Source organism: Sesamum indicum, linkage group LG11 (genome assembly GCF_026168435.1).
Source record: "Sesamum indicum cultivar Baizhima isolate 11 linkage group LG11, ASM2616843v1, whole genome shotgun sequence".
In the NCBI taxonomy this organism is placed as follows: domain Eukaryota; kingdom Viridiplantae; phylum Streptophyta; class Magnoliopsida; order Lamiales; family Pedaliaceae; genus Sesamum; species Sesamum indicum.
Window position 1 is genome coordinate 8,215,242 of NC_142667.1, and position 18,009 is coordinate 8,233,250.

The following is an 18,009-nucleotide window of genomic DNA, read 5'->3' on the forward strand; positions in this document are numbered from 1 at the left end:
TGCTGAGGCAACTGCTTGCTTTCTTTATATACAAATAGAAAAGCAAGAACAGACTGGTTTTATGTAGTCACAAAACATTGCAAACAGTATTCAGGATATCTCTGGTTTTCAGTTTGGCATGTGTTTTATATACAGCCTACTGATTTCACATATACATGCAATGTACAACAAATATATATATAGAAGGAATTATCGTGCAGTTCCTAAAGGCAAAGCTCGACTCTGCTGATTTCAAGCTCAAGGCGTGGAGTGTGTTGTAGAAAACTCGGCCCGATCTGTACCCTTCCATATACTTGCTAGAATTCAATAGGAAAAACGCGAATATGCGAAACATGCTTAAATTGATGAAGAAATTTGTCTACCCGTTGCATTGCCCGCAGAATCTCCAGAGCAGTTCTCAATAGTAGAATATTTGGCACCAGATTTTAACTTAAGCAGCATCTCCCAACAGAACATACCCACTGAGAAGCATAGTATTATTCCTTGAGACATCCTATGACGCTGTATTTGAATAACTAGATAAATATAGTCATTGTCTGATCTACATAGCATTCCATTCAGACATCTGCTTTGGAGAGAGCCATATGGTGCCGAAAATCATTTACCCCATCTAAAACATAAGGTGATATTGCGGTCTGTCTAACTTTTCCTTCATTCAGTTTCACCATTTCCAATTAAAACGCTCGACTTCTTTCTCACGGGCAAAGCTGCCTTTTTCTGGATCCAGCATCGGACACCACAAGATTATAGAAGTGAAGATTTATCGAGTTGGACCTCAGGTTTAAGCTACTCAACATCAAGCTTAATACAATACACGTGATCATCCCTACAACCAACAAAAATCCTGCCACCAATCATCACTGGTGAAGAGAAGATGTTCCCTTCCAAGTCCAATCGAGCAAATTCCTGTACTATGTCTTTCATATTTTGCTTTGAACCTCCAATAGAATTCGAGTCAACTGTAAGCACATGAATACCACCAGAACTGTCACAGACGCAGATTAACCTAAAAAGGATGAGTAAGAACTGTCAGGAAAATTAATCAGTATAAGCCAACTTAATATGCTAAGCTTTAACCATTACCTGTCAGACAAAATGGAGCCATTAGACATCACTTGGGTGTTCTCATCTACATAAGCAGATGAAGTAATTGGATGTCCAATTGCATGCTTCCAGATTAGATTACCTGTTCCCTGGAATTAAAGATAACAGAATCATTAATCTACATATACTTCTTTTGAGCATATACATTTGGCCAATGTTAAGAATATTCAAGTCAAAGTGTATCAGCAGAGAATCGAAGTAGTAGGAGATCTTGAACTTTAGTTTTTAGATTATGAATGATTGATAAACTAAATGGCAGTTTCCAATAATCCGAATTGTGTTAAATTAAGAGTATGAACTGATTGTTAAATAGAATTGTAACATAAGAGTTAACTGACATGGCAATACTTGAGATGTTATTCTTAAAGGCCAGTTTGAGTTGATTTTAGACTAAGAACCAGCTACAGTGTAAGTTTCATAAGACATGATTTTCCAAGCACAAATAAGTAATGCGATATGAACAGGTAATTGGCTCTACTTAACAAAGAACCTGGCAAACAGAACATTATGCACAAAATGTTCAGTGAAAACAAGTATGTGTAGACAACCAATCTCACCATTTCAAAGGAATAGATACTTCCGTCTCTGGAGCAAATGAGTACCTGCATAGGATATGAATCAATTGACTTTGGAATCAAAGTTATATTATCTAATGCAAAATGGCAGCATGAAATATAGAGTTGCTCAATTTGCACACGTTCACTGGGCAGAGTCCACTGCGAAATAGATGGCATTTGCCACTATACATTTATTTAACTACGAAATTAGTGTAGAGAGACTCTTGTTGCAAGTAGCACAGCCAATCATTAGTCATGTGATTCGGGTATAAATTGGTCAAATCAACAAACCAAATATTCATGAATCGGGTTCCACTAATCAGAACAAAGGGTGGAAAAGTTATAAGTTTGAGAAGTATACTTTAATAACAGCGATGGTTTGTGCTTACCAGTATAAATTTGATGATATCCCATAAAGTTCACAGGGTTGGCAAACCTTTTAATTTGGATCAAGTAATGGTAACATCGTAACATCTTGAGTTTATGGTTCTCGAATAATAGCTTGCAAGCTCCTTTACATGATTTTCATTATTTTCTTTATGTAGCAGATCTGCAAACTTATACTTAATAATAAATTGATTCTTATGACCTTCATTACGTTTCGTCTAAGAATATCTAGTCTCCTTGTAGATTCACCGTTGACTCAATTTTCAACCCCTTCGCAACCAGCTCCGCATTCTTGCTCATCTTTATACAGATCTAGCACACTTGTCAAGTAGGTGAAACAATTAAAAGGCAAGAAAAGCTTTGGCGGTGGGTTCCAGCAAAAATATCAGAAGGAAAACGAATTAAAATAATGCAAACACCAAGAATCTCAACCATTGAAGAAGCCATTTCTGCCGTGAACATCATAACATCCATTATCTAGCAATATACTTTCGTGGTGGTGTTGATAGATGCAGCATTAAATTTCCTAGTTTACACATTCCGCGACACCATGAATCCCTGAAAGAAGAGTTCAGCGCTCTGGACCTTTTTCGTGAATCACCATTCTCTTTCTATATTTTACATTCATAACTAAAATGTTCATTGTTTTGGTTAAAAGAATTTCAATTTCATTTTCATCAGACCTCAGTTGGCCAATTGATGCTGAGCTTCAACTATAGTTCAATCCAAACTTGGAAGTCAAGGTTGAGTTGACTCCTTAGACTTCTTAATATTTAGTTGAGTTCATTTTCACTTGATACTCTCTCTCCCATGAGAACAGATGACCTGTTTATAGTCTATGCCAACTGCCAAACAACTCAAGACAACCAATTGCTCAATCCCTTTAAGCAGTAAATAAGCCAAATGTATGTGTGTGCGTGTCTGAGGCATGTATCTAAGTGGCAGCAAAAGAAAATTAGCGCTTTTTATAAGAGAGGAATTTGTTTCTGAAATTCAATTGTTAACAACTTTTGACAAAGCTATGATGGATATCATGCCAAGCTTGTGTGCCCATCACCTCGGGGATGCAACTACAGTATGTATGAATAGAAAGTATGAAAAAGAAAGAAGGATACAAAAAATATGAGGAAAGTTAGCTTTCCCTCGTTTGTTTTGGTTGGTTGGTGGAAATTTGGGAGGATAGAGGAGGGTCAAACGGTATCTATATTTGGCTATACAGAATAAATTATAGGACTTAGATTGAGCCCAAGTTCAACGTAGACTTTTAGAACCGCAAAAAATATTTTTAAAAGCAAAAAGGAGTTTTTCCCTAACAGTAAGCCATGTGAGTACTTTAGATACGTCGATACGAAAGCTTAAGTTATAGTTTATTTAATCAGCATCTGAATCAATGAACCTGACCTGGGAAGGTAATGCTTGAGATGTGCAAGGTCCGGCAAAAATCGGCCCACCAGTTCTCACCTGTTACGTAAACGAGGAAAAGAAGAACAAAAGAGATTTAATGAGGATAGCAAACTGAAATTTTACAAGAATTTGACCTTCACCAACATAGTTTTTCCCCATTTTTCATGTGTGCATGTACAATAATAACCAACCACGACCCGACGATTATACGTAAGTGAAGCTTCTCCAAGGGATTAACAAAGTGAGCTTAGTCATTTTATCGATAAATAAATAAACAGAAAAAGGATCAAATGCTCAGAACATATATTAGGTCATGTCATCTCCAGAGAAAGGAATCACATCCACAGAACAGACTAACTCGCATTAGAATCACTAGTTACTGCTTATTAGGTAAAACAGAAAGATAAATTAGAAAAAAAAAAAGAGAGAAGCAGAAATAATACAATATAGTAAGGTAATTCCCATACGATCACTCCCCAAATGTGCCAAGTCGATATATTGGAACTCCTCATTTCAGAAAGTTTCTTTGTGGTGCAGTTTTCAGCCACTAAGAAATACACAGATGATTAACAAAATTTCTAGTGCTTACAACTCTATTACAAACTTCCCCTCAAATATTTGATAAAGAAATAAATGCACATTAACTTAAACTGAAAAGGAGAAAATGAAAAATAGTTCATATCAGCACTCTTGGAAGAACAACAAGAAAGCAGTACTTCAAAACAATGCAGCCCTAAGAAGAGTTAATACTTTTTATTGTTCTGATTGGTGGTAAATGAGCTCTATATGACTTTGACAAGGATGACTAACAACCCAAGAGTTTTCAACAATCAAGTTAGGTTAAACATCAATGTGAACCACCATATGCAAACTTAAATTGCATAGTGTAAAAAAGAATCACAATGGCAGAATACATGAATATGCAGTTAAGTGATTGCATACCTTCCAAACAATAGAACCACAGGTGTTCAGGGCAAGTACAATCCCATCTACCAAGCAACAAATGACTGCAACAGCATGAAGACCAAAAGATATCTCAAACACCCACAGACGCAAAGCATGTACAATACAAGTGCACAACTATAAAAGCCAGATTGACTAACAATAGTATATGCACATAATAAGGAAAATATAAGTCGTAATCAGATGACAGACAAAGAAAGAGAAAAGACTTTATGCTTCCAACATATTACACAACGAAAGTCAGCCAATGAAGAAATAATCTTGTCTCCAGTTCATAAACAGAAAAGAGCAGAAACATGGCTTATATTGGAATAAGAAAAGCCTGTCAAATGCGACAAAAAGAAGTATTCAATATGAATAAGGGATAAGTAATAAGGTAAATGGTTAAATGAAATGCATACATACTATTCCCATCAGGATTACTGATTGAAAGAGAACCAAAAATAGGTGCTCCCATGTCTTGCTCCCACAACTTCTTAAAGGGTAGAATCTACATGAACATGCAAATTGCATATCAAGACAAGTTATAACAATTAAGAAAATTATAATATTCTGAAGAGTCACATGAGAGTTCGGGATGGAAGATAACATGCAACATAATCCCATGGTCAATCAAAGCAATAACAAACGAGCACGTTTAACCCATCTAGGTGACACATAGGGTAATCTTAAGCGCAGCTCTTAATTGGAGAAACATTTACATGTCTCACTATTGCCCTCTATATTTTCCTAGAAGCACATATACAATCTTCTCCTTTATCTCATCCACTTTAGTCAGGCTTCTATGTAACTTTTATTTTATCCAAAAAGACACATAATAAATCACTTTCACCAAAATGAAACACCAGAAGAGAGACCAAACTCATTTACCATGGCTGATGCGTGATAGCAGAGATAAAGACCTGACAAGACAAAATTTACGGGAAAGAAAGAGAAAATGGAGTTGGTAGAAAATTTGTGGTCTCCAAACGGCATTTAATCAACTTGTATTGAAAGACATGGACCAACTTGAGTAAAGGATACAGAAAAATTTATCATCCATCTTGCGAAAAATACAATATTCATGTAGATATATAACCAGAAATATGCTAAATTGCTTTCTTTTATGAATTAATAACATATACGTGCAAGGTGCAGCCACAAAGATTCAGACTCTTCAAGTAGTGATAAGAAGAAAGTATAGCTATGACTTCTCAGTATAACTTATAGCCAACTAACCAAACAAAAATAACCAATTTCCTTTATATTCTCAATCAACCTTAATCAGCTGTTACAAGCCAATACAATGCCTAAAGCAAGAAACTTAGCTAAACCTTAATTTAACATGGGTGTTGTAAAATTTGAGATAGAAGAAGGAAAAGTCAAAACCTTAATTTCCAATGCAGTAACATGACCACTGGTGGATGCCACATAAAGTTTTTCTTGCATCTGCAAAACCGAAAGAAGGTTAACAAACTAAGGCTGTAGTGAATATAGAAGAAATAATAGAGAATTGATGCTAAGAATTTGTTAAAGGCATTCGTTATTCGTTAGGCATATATAAACGTAAATACTTGTTGATGTAAACTAGGAACTGAACACTTTGATGAGATATTATCAGTGTCTCCACATCTTGCTGGACAAGTTAAAGGTAAAGTTTAGGAAGCTACAGATGGACAACTTTGTCAATAACCCTTTTGTGCCTATCAGCCTGTCTCTAACTTTTTATACCTAAACCTAGAAACAAACCCTAAGCAAAAAACCCAAAAATTCTACAGATGGGTAACCTTCCGGGTGGAGAATAATAGTAGCTAAAGATGGCGTTAAAAGGCAAATGGATTACTATGGACATTTGGTGGTAAGGTTTGTTGAAGACAGTCTAGTGATAGTTATGCCTGGTGCAGGGAGCCACATGAGAGACGGACTTGATGATGCTTTGATCCGTTGGAAGGAAGAGAACTGGTGTGAAAAAGAACTGAGGTTAGCAAGGAAGGAGCAGGAGGTAGAGTCCTTTGGTTGTAGAAGGAAGATACGTAGTACGTAAGAGTATTATGATTAGCAAAGGTTTTCTTTACTCAGATGCAAGAATAGATATTATTTTTATGGAAGAAAAATTACTTGGAATGATCTTTCCTGCATCATTCTAATGCACAGAAAAAGTTGGAAATTGTCTTTTAATTCCAGCATAACAAAAGCGCCTTGGTGTTTGTAACTCATCATGTGTCAAGGTTGTGCCCACCAGTTTTTGGAAGAAGCTCTGTACTAAATTCACTCTAATATATGAGCGTTTCATGTCGGGACTAGAGTTGTAGCAGCGTCCTACACTTGAAAACTTATTCAAGATATATGCTGTCACATATTTACGTCAACTATAATTCAAGAGACAATTTACTGTAAAAATCATAAAAACACAAGTTACAGCATAATTTAGTTTTGGACAAGGGGAGGGTGACACGCTAAAGCAAGAGTCGTGATCCCTTCATTAATATATAGATATGTATTGCAATGACTTTGCAAAACCCACCTCATCAATAGCAGGTGAACCAAATATGCTGCCACCGCATGGAAGTTTATAAAGACAGCGGTAACTTTTGTAATCAATGGCATATAGATTTTGATCGTAAGATCCACACCTGAAAAAAGTGTAAAATAACAAACAAGAGAGATTTGAGATTAAACTGGTATGGAGAATCTTCTTGATAGTTAACATGTCTATAGCAGTTTCTTGTCAGATAAATGATAGAACAAAGTCTACTAAAAAACTGAGCTTCTTATTGCGCAAGTGAGTAGCATCAGATCATCCATCATACTAGTTAAAATAAAACCTAAATAAGCTTTTAAGCATACAAGGGGCATTGAAATATCAGCATTATTGTTAGACAAATTTTCACAAATTTGGCTGTTGTGTCATGTAGCTAAAATAATTAACTTGTTATGCTGAAGGTCCATATATACCCTATTAAGAGAAGCATATCTATTTATCACAAGATGTGCATACAAAACCAAAAGAGACAATGATGCAATAAAAGAAACTTTAACTCCCAGCCTTAAGTGCATGAAAAAATGACATAATTTCAGGAAAGAAAAATCTGTATTAAGAGGGGAAACGAAAAGGTTATAACCAATAAAATAAGAAAGAAAATATACCAAACCAAATGTCTGCCTTTGTCAACCACTGGTTGTGATTTCACCTTCAAAAGTTTAGAAAAAAGTGGGTATCAATAAAATTATTCCACAAATTTAAGCAACTCTTTTATTGACTGCAATAGGAAATAAAGGAAATGGGCAGTTGATCACTTCCTACGGGTTTCAAAACTAACATTAACGAAATGAATGTCATGTTTCATATCTAAGTTTGTGTAGGTAAACAATGTGAAAGGTTGCGTAAGGAAAAGGGTAAGGAAAAGAAAGTCTGGCTGGCACTCTAACATCCTGCTTCGTCCTCTTCCTTCTAACCTTTTGAGCAGTTAAAGTTTCTACATTATACCCTCACTCTTACTGTCTGCAATTTTTTGGCATGTCTATTAGGGTGAAAACCCATCTTCCAGTATATACAGAATTTACAGCCCGAATCCAAAATCAAGGTTAGAAAGTGAACAAGCATATTGCGTAATGAATCAAGGTTGCTGACAGCTCAGTTGAATCCTTCTCAAGTTGGCCAAGTTAATATGGGGCAAGTCTGCCACTAAATACACTTAATATCATCACGTGATTTCAGAAAGTAAGCAGGGTAGCATCATAAATGTTATTATATTTGTTCAATATAAAGCAAGCAAGCAAGGTTTCAAAGTCATCATACCTCACCATTAGTTTGGAAACTCCAGCAGACGCTGCCATTTGAAAAGTGGAGGAAATAAATGATTCCCTGGTAACAGCCAACAACAATCTACAAAACACTAATGTGAATTTTTTAAAAACTTTAAAGCAGAGGAAGGTATCAGGTCATTCAGAATAATTAAAATGAGAAGCAACCTGAGAGAAGTCATCAAGAATTGCTGCTGAGCATTCTACCCGTCCTTCTAGTTTGGACTCCCACTGAACAACTCCACTACAAAATTTAAAAGGGCATACTGATTTTCAAACCCAATGAATGATTTTTCAGAAAGAAAACATCTTTTATGATGATCAAATAATTAATGTAAAAAGCTACAGATGTAAGTTTTTCAGATGTTTGGCTGTAAAAGCCGCAGATGTAAGTTTTTCAGATGTTTGGCATACTGTTTGCGCAGCAGCTGATATAATGGAAAACCACTGAAATTCCATTCCCTTCCCATCAACTGGGGTCTCCGAATTTCTACATTGAGCAAACCAAGTACAGAAACACCAACCATGGGACAAAAAAATAAGGCAAAAACTAAACTGAGACAGTCAACCCAATATTATAGATGAAAAAAGAATCATTCTAGGAAAAATATATATAAATTTCCCACAGGTTTTTTATAAGCTTGAAAAATATCTAAATTAGGAAAGAAAAAAAAAGCAGATCCTGCTTCAATCAATAATTCAGTGGAGCAGAGGAACAAACGAGGATATATCCTTCAGAGTTGTTAATTGTTAACAGAAGTATCAGAACTTAGGTGCCTGCCATGGATGGCTAAAGCAACAAACATTACCTTTTGCCATCTACACAAACAAATTTGTGAGAGTGTGATCCAATGAACATATAGAGAGCACTTCCTTTGAAAACCAAAAGAGGTGATGCATCAACACAAGAATCCATCTCAACTTTCCACAGTTCTCGCATAAATCCTTTTCCATCCCTTTGTATGATGTTCGACCAGACTGTATCACATGAATAATTTTCCGCACATAGCCCTCCATGCATGCTTTTGTTACACCGAGTAAAAGAACATTCTGTATGCACTGCAGAGGGATTCCATAAACTACCCATAGGACTTTGCTCTTTCAAAGGACCTTCATAGGTATATGACTCTGTCTTCAATTTTTTGGGAGGATTACAAATGACCCTGTTACTATCAGCAAGAAAGAACCTTCTGTGAGGCTTGCTTCCCTGAAAATTGGGAATTCTTGATTCCCTTGAGAGAAGCATTTCTTCTGGCCGTCTCAAATCCATTCTCAGATGAGCATCAGTTCCTATAGAAGAGCTGGTAGATGAAAGGGCCATTTGAAGACTGAGCGGAGTGGGAAAAGTGTACAGAAACTTCATATGGATTCCCAACTTGAAAGAAACATATGCTGCAGATATAGAATTTCCACCCATCACAAAAAAATCATCATCATTAGAAACTTTCTCAATCATCAGTGCATCAGAAAAGACCTGAACAAAAAAGTAAAGAAGACTTCTTTAGCGAAACTGTCTTTGATGTGTATCAGGAGTGGACCAAAATTATGTAGTACTCTCTATGACACGTGCAACAGAAAGATGTATGATTTCAAGAACACTGGAAATTTAATTGGCCAAAACCGAAGCAACGAAACTGCAGAAATGCCAGTAAGCAAGAGGTAATAACACAGGCATTAAGGAAAATTTACTGCGAATTGAATTAGAGAGAAAATTGGACTAGAGCGAATTTCGCAAGGAGAAAAACGGGCTGCGTTAAGCATCTAACCATGTTATATTATGTGAGGGTGAATTTGTTTGCCTTTATCCTGTCCATTCCACACAATTTGTCATCCAAATTTTAGCATAATATATATTGAAGATTGAGGAAAAGAATGAAATGATCATCTATACTGGGCATTGAATTGAATATGCTACCAAAATTCTGATAGAGTGAGTAATATAGTTGATTCATTCATATTACTTAATGTGGTTTGGAATGAAAATAGGTTGACAAATATACGATAAATCTATGAATGAGAGGAAGTTCGAAAATCAAAGATTGGATCATTTCATTTAGAAGAGAGTGACATTTCTCCGAAGTTTGACAAAAAAGTTGCATCTAAAGTGACGTAAGAGTATATAGTTTCTCTTTTTATTTGACGTTCTAAGAGAAGAACTCGTTTAGTGTGCTTTTTTCCTCACACATGAAAACTACATAAATGCCTGAGATACGAGACTTGAAAAATACAACCATCTTATGTTCTAAGGCTAATTCGACAACAATTCTGCACTGATTTCAGTTTAAGGATGACTATCTGTCTCAAAATTGTTATTCCAAAAGTTGTGCCAACTTGCTACTTGCAATTAGAATCTACAAACTATAGGAAGTTCCTTCAAAGTTAGAGTATTAGTTATAGCAATTACTTTGCGTACAAAGATTACAAAAAACTAAGTATCACATCTGGAAAAAGTAAAAAGGAAAATAGCAGCTACATTAATCAATAATGTGATGGTAACCACGGATAGTGATCAGAGTTTTTCTTTTCTTTTCCTTTTCTGAATAGTGATATACACAGGTTGGTTAAACACTTGAAAAGAAAACTTACTCCTTTTATGTGGAGATAGACACTCATACAACTTTTTTTAAGTCTAGTTTTTACACTTTTTTTAGTATAAGAAAGTGTAACAATCTTTGCTCAACTTGAAAAATGTTCGTATTCAAGCAAGCATGTAATAAAATGACCTAATATCAGAGTACGTATGTCCAAGTAAGCATGCTTAGGTTTCGATGGTGTTCATGAAGAACCTTTTTAATAACTTCTAGGAGGTGATCCTCAGGAATTTCATCAACGTTAACCCTGGCTTGTTGGTCAGAAGATGTTGAAGCAGCTAAGGACAAGTAATCAACTTTCCCAGAAGAAGTCAATGGTAACAATCTGGTGAGGAAGATGCGTCTTGGTATCATAATTGCTGGAAGCTTCCCCACTACCCAATTCCTAAGAGAAGATTTCAGAAGTTGATCATTTTCGAGAGTTTTCTCTGTCACCACATGAGCTTCGAGGAGTAAGATTTCTCCCTCAACCTCACGGGATAATACTGCAGCATCAACTACATCAGGATGATCCCGAAATGCACTCTCAATCTCCTCAAGAGCAACGCGTTGCCCATTAACTTTTAATGTACGATCCTTTCTTCCAAGAAAAACCAAATCACCATTTGAGAGCTTTCTGGCAAAATCACCAGTTCTGAAGTAATGTTGAATCCCATACCCACTACTGGGGTACCTAATATCGTGCTCGGGAGACAAATCCTCATCTGCTAAAGGCATAAGAGAGGGATAGCAGAAGTAACCTGCTGCCACACATAGTCCACCAACATATATCTCGCCTTCATTTGGTGCATCTTCTCCGACAAGCACCACATCACAGTTTGACAAAGGCAAGCCAACTGGAACACTGCTTAATACCTCCTTTTCCAGAATCAGTGGCAATCTCTTGCAGTCGAAGTATGTGCAGTCACCAGACACCTAAATACAAACATGTATCAGACAAGTAGTCAACGTTAGGCAAATTGGCTTAAAATAATTAATCATGTACGACAAACGTATCATTCTGTATCAGCAATATTAGGCAACTAACCAAAAGATCCAGCTAAAGAAATAAAATAATATTATAAATTACCCAGATATCTGACCAGGCCTCCTAATATACTCTACTTCGAGAAAGAATGAATGACAAGAAGATAAACTCCAGAATGCTGCTATATTAACTAGAACAAGAAAGAAGCAACATGTTTCTAGAGTATAAAGATGTGCAATACACTGTGGCTTAAGACTGCCAGGGGGTGGGGGGTGGGGCAGCCACACTGGCAGCGACGTAGAAAATCTGAAAGGGGAGAAGAACAAAGGAGCTGTGAAAAGAATACAAGTCAGCTTGTAAACTTGAGTTTTGAAATGTAACAAGATTTATTTGTTACATTACCTGGGGTTTGATATGTAAAATTCTCCAATTTGTCCTTATTAGTAACTCTAATGCCAAATGTTATTGGACATTTTGCTGCTAAAAACAAGAAAAAGCTTGAACAAGTATAGAAGTCTTCAGATCTAACCTCTGTGCTCCCGTACAAATTCAAAATAGAAGTCTGGGGTAGCAACTTCAGAAGCATCTTGCACAAGGAAAGGTGTAAAACTTCACCACTTAGCACTAATAATTTCAAAGAATCTTGAATCACTACGGAGCTTGGACTTTGCAAAGATGGAATGATCGCCCTCATCAAAGAGGGCACAGCTACAAGCCTGTTAATGAAGTATCCCTGGAAGAAAGATGTTAGAAAACATAGATAATGCCCCTATGGCTCCTACTAAAAGAGAAATGCATAGCATAGTGGTTACATGTTATAAAATCTAGCAGCATGTAAAGGGTAACACTATGAATTTCCAGCTCAAATATATCAAGCATTGTTAGTCTCGCAAAAATCTTGTTCTCATCCATCACAGATTTATGACTCCCATAAAATCTATTTACTAAATTGAGTTTCATTGTTAAAGCCACCCTCTTAACTAAAGTAATGATGTGACACTACAAACTCTCAACCATGCTTTTTGAGGATAATAATGTAAAGACATATAAAACTTGAACTTTTCAACACTTGCCAAGAATATCCATATCAGGTCAAATTGGAGTCTTAAACTTGGGATTTGGGACCGAGGAAGTATACACTAGAAAGTGGAAAGTTAACTAACACGTGCGAGTAAGAAGTTTAATTATGTGCAGGCATAATCATATTAAATCACTTGTATTGGAAACATAATTATTACCAACTCCGGTTCAAGTGGGTTCTTATTCTGGCAGTATCAAGTTCCAACAATCATATCAAATGTGATGGACTAAGTTTATGAAATGCTCAAGGAGTAAAGGACCATCTCCAGGAAAGCCTATGGTCAACCCTCAGCATCAGAAGCATGCAAAACATGTCCATTTAACACCATAAAAACACTATGTGTAGATCCCTTATAAACTTGAAACATCTCCGCCACCCAATGCTGACTCCAAACCCATATATTCACATGACACATAAATTACTAAAGTTTTCGGTTCTAGCATCTTTTTATCACTAAGAAATAGGCTAACTACTTCAATATTCATTCCTCCGGAAAAAATTTTCAGGTTGGTAGTTTTGGAAATATAGAAAGATACACATTTTCCACACTTCATAGTTCTGTTCAGAAGACTAAAAGGAAACATTATGCTCGATAAAAAAATCATGCCAAGCACAACAAACACATTAAGAAACCTTCACATGCAAGAGCTTCAATTACATTTCATACGTCTTTACCATAAAGATCTCGAAACTTTTAGCTACTTTCAAATGAATAAATACAAACAAGTACACAGAGATGTGCACACAAGAGATAGAGATCAAGAAGTTAATTATTCTCAGTATGTACCTCACAGGCTAAATTAGATACATCAGACATCTCCTTGATAATATCAGTATGCAAATTGATGCTATAAAAATTAAAAAAACAATTTATATGACATCTAACTCCTGGAGCAGACAAAAAATGTTCCAACATGATTTTATTCCTCCATATTCTCTTCAGCAGTAGATGCATGTTCTGTCCATTTGCTTAGATCTAGATAACAAACAGATAAAGACTAAAAGTCCAACCATGGAGAGGCAAACGGTACCACTACAATGACAAGATAAATATTTACTGCTACTGCTACCACTTTTCAGTAAGGATCAAATATAAATTTATCTGTCCATTCAGCATCTCATCATTAAACAATAAATAAATGATAGTTGAAGTTTTTGCCATATCAAGCAGAAATAATTTTCTAAAATCATTTTGTATCTCATCCTCTGCCATGTACCTGTAAAAAATCTATGACATAAAATATATTTTCTTTTAGCTGATTGAAAGGAGGTATCACCAACGTACAAGTAGTAAGTACAGCTCCAAGAAACTCTTGCATATGATCAATGAAGCTTATTGCTGTTTTGAAAAGCACTACATCTCCTTCATGTAGAGGATATGCTTCTTGCATCCATAAAAAACGATTTAGAAGACCTACAACAAGGAGATGCCGGCATAAAAACACCGTTGTGAATGAAAAAATACATTAGAAAAAAAACTATCCTGAAAGAGCAGATAAGCTCATGTTTTGGTTGAAGTCTGGATTACAAGATACAACTCTGCTTGATGGTAAGGAAATTGACATGAAAGCTCACCTATTTCAGTGCCACATACACCTTTAGGGTTTCCGCTAGATCCTGATGTGTACATCAAGTAACAGAATGATCTTGAGCTTTCACTTTCACAAGGCCACGCCGTCAGTAATGGATGAGATTGTTCTTTGATGTTTTCTTTCATAGAAACAGGTAAAACAGGACAAGTTACTTCATCAATAAGCCATTGTAATGTATCAAGCTTGTGACAACAATTCCCTTTAACGGGTGATTCAATCCCAATGACTAGATCAGCTTTTGAAGAGGACAGGAGTGACAATATTCTTGATTTTGGCCATGTGGGATCTAAAGGCATGAATGCTTCACCAGATCTTAGAACAGAAAGGACAGCCACAATGTACTCAACAGATGGCTCCATATAAATTCCAACTACTTTTGGAGATATGTTCCTATGGTTTGTACACTGCTGCCCATTTCGACTTGAAGATTGCAAAGGTTCAGAAATATGTACGGTCTTTTCACTAAAAATGTTATCTGCAACATATCCAAATAAAACTAGCTTTCAGAAATTGAATAAATAGCCTGGTAAAATAAGAATTCTGTATACTTTTTATTTTCACCAATCACAAAAAATATACATATTAATTAACAGATACAAATTTCACATCAGCTTAATAGTCTTAACATATTAATGGACTAGCTGTTTACGGTGGTACGCTAAAAGGTATAGAGATTATAGGTAAACAAGAAGCAGGGGTGTAAAAAACTCCATTGGTTGTTTTAGCCAGAGGATAAAATCGTGATAATTGATATTTTGGTCTGCATGGATTATCAAACAGGTTTATAGAGCTAAGTGCCAACTTTAAAGGTAGTACCAGGGCATAAAAGTTTTCTATAATAAGTGTAGTTCCAAAGCAACTATCTCTTTTCTAATTTGCATTTAGTTCCACAACAAGATGTCCCGTCCTAATATTCATCACAAATTCAACATGAGATGTCAGCATTCCAAAATTTAGGGCATACCATGGAGAACTCTATGAATTTAAGTCGCCTAGAAATCTCTCATTTCATTCACAATGTATAATAAAAATAAACATCAGAAGATTTAAGGAGTAAAGAGAACACTTCCACCAGGGTATTGCAGCAAATGATGTTTATCCCAAAATCAATCCCAAGTGGCACTATTGATTCCTTACCCCCTCCCCCAAAATAAAAGGAAAAGTAAGTATCCAATTTTCCAGTGGCATCCTGCATAGTTCTTTCTTCTACAAAGGGACTTAATCCAGTAAACTACAAAAACGGCCATAAAATTCTACCAACATGTATATCCTCCAAGGAGTAAATACCGACTGACAAAATAATTCTCGATATACTACCTCGCCGGGTTTTAATCAGATACGGATCATCAGCGCCGTCAAAAATGCGCCTGAGGCGAGAACTGAGATTCTGGACTGCTGAGAGAATATCAGAGAAAGTGAAGCACTCATCGCCATCATAGACCGTCGGCCCGGAAGAAGGCGCCGCTTCTAAGGAGGCAAATCCGATACTATGAACATCTAAATATCGGGCGGCGGCAAAATCCCGGGCTATTCGAGCAAAGCCGGAGGCGTGTATGACGGCGATTTTATCGGGGAACCTAGAAGCGGCTTTGTAGAACTCGTGCGAGATGCAACACGCTGACAGCTTGCCCGTCGCGGCCTCGCCGGCAGCCATAAGCTTCGAGGGAGCTTAGCACAACCGTAGCAAAGAAAAGCTCTGTTCGTTTCGAAATAGGCCGTTGGCGTTGAGTACCAAGTGGACCACTCACCACTGTGACTTTAAACACGAATCTTTTAATTATCGGTATTTCTAATTATAATGTATTTAAACATAAAATCAATAAATTAGACAAAGGATTGGCTTTTATAAGGAATAATCACACTTCCTTTCTCAGAGCTACGATCTAATTACACCTAAATTTTCTGTAATTTGAAAAATTACATCTAATACTCCGTTTGCTTATATCTAATAAATAAGGCATTTCATTAGTCAAAATTTACTGAATCTGCTGATATTAACAAAAAATAAAAAACAATCTATAGTTACATCCAATTGACTTATTACGGACTTATCGCAGGTCAGATGAACTTTTTTATAATCAAATTACCCTCGTACGTCTCCACGCGTTAATGCATGTGAGGAGATATATCCTCACTTTATAAGGATAGTTTAGACAAAAATAAAATTATTTGACCTGTAATAAATTAATCGAAGATAAATATTAATTTCATTTAATTTTTTTATTAATATAAGCAAATTCAGATAATTTTAACTAATAGGAAAAATTATTTGTTAGATGGAAGTAAACTTCAAGGGTGCTACATCATACCTCAGGGGAGGAGAGTGTAATTATCCATTTTTATAATATATATATATACATATATATATATATTTAAAAACATTTTAGTTTATACATGTTATGTCAATTAAGATAGTTATTTATTACATGAGTCTCCTCTTAATAAATATTATAAGCTATAATTAAGGGTGTTTGGCTAAATTTATAAACTCCTAAAAATATCTTATAATACGTTAGAGGCTTATAAGCTCCAATAAAGTATCTGGCTAATTTTTTTTAAAAGAACTTATAAGATCTCAAAAATAAGATGTTTTGAATCTTATAAGCTCTTTACAAAAAAAAAAAAATAATAACTTTTTTTATAAGATTTTATAAGTTATATAAAATTAATATGTCATAAAACAAAAATATTCCTTCATACACTCTCTCTCTCATTCGAAAATATTCTTTTTCTAACATTCGAAAAAGAAAAAATACTCAATTATTTAATAATAAATATTATAATTAAATAAAAATAAGATTGTTATTGATATATATTTACTGAAAAATATAAGTTCAAGACATTATAAATTATATAACTAGAAATAATCATTGCATTAACTAAAAAAATATAAAGTATATATCTAAATCAATATTCGACTAGCGTGAATGTACATATATACTATTTTTATTCAAAAGTTTAGGTAATAATTCGTTATTTTTTAATGTAAAAAATTATCTATTAAATTTTTATTTTGAATTAAGCTAATGTGTTCTATTTATAAAAGTATTTTAAAAAATTTTAAAGCTATGTCAAGAAATAACAACTTATTTGATGCTATAGTATCATGCATTTTAGTCATTTTACGAATAAAATACCTTATTATGCCAAACACTCTAACATCTTATAATATGTTTTCATATCTTATATACAAGTTTTAACATCATACTTTATCCAAACACTTTAGGAGCTTATTTTTAAAATCAGATCCAACATCTTATAAGCTACTAAAACATCTGAATATGGAAGCGTTTCTTCATGAATAACATCAAAGTTTTTGTAATATTCACTAAATGCACTCGAATCATATTCTCCTCTCCTATCAGATCTTAGTCGTTTAAGTTTCTTACCAGTTTAGGGTGAACTAAATCAAGTATTCCTAAATTCCATTTTATCAATTTAACCTTACTTATTTGGGTTCTACACATATTTGACATTTATGCACTCAATTTGTATTATAACTAAGTATTAAATTAAGATTCATCATTCATTTAAGAGAACCTAAATTTAAATGACCTAATCTACTGTGTCACATATTAGA

The 18,009-nt window shown here is 35.0% G+C and overlaps 1 protein-coding gene across 2 annotated transcripts; it reads right to left on the minus strand.

Annotated features, from left to right (window-relative positions):
• On the minus strand, nucleotides 1-16,190 carry LOC105173406 (AMP-dependent synthetase and ligase family protein). Of its 2 annotated transcripts, none has more exons than XM_011095128.3 (17): nucleotides 15,747-16,186; nucleotides 14,413-14,904; nucleotides 14,055-14,251; nucleotides 12,286-12,489; nucleotides 10,985-11,704; nucleotides 9,008-9,672; nucleotides 8,367-8,442; nucleotides 8,194-8,280; nucleotides 7,542-7,585; nucleotides 6,919-7,027; nucleotides 5,784-5,843; nucleotides 4,821-4,905; nucleotides 4,395-4,459; nucleotides 3,450-3,509; nucleotides 1,662-1,706; nucleotides 1,084-1,193; nucleotides 1-1,006 (listed from the first exon to the last, which is right to left on the minus strand). In XM_011095128.3, exons 1-17 carry the CDS (start codon nucleotides 16,081-16,083, stop codon nucleotides 787-789), a joined length of 3,576 nt encoding a protein of 1,191 aa, XP_011093430.2. In that variant the 5' UTR covers nucleotides 16,084-16,186; the 3' UTR covers nucleotides 1-786. The 2 variants fall into 2 exon arrangements, 1 of the variants encoding a protein (XP_011093430.2); XR_002288066.2 differs by having other exon boundaries at nucleotides 977-1,006; nucleotides 4,817-4,905; nucleotides 15,747-16,190.
• Nucleotides 16,191-18,009: the final 1,819 nt, after the last annotated feature.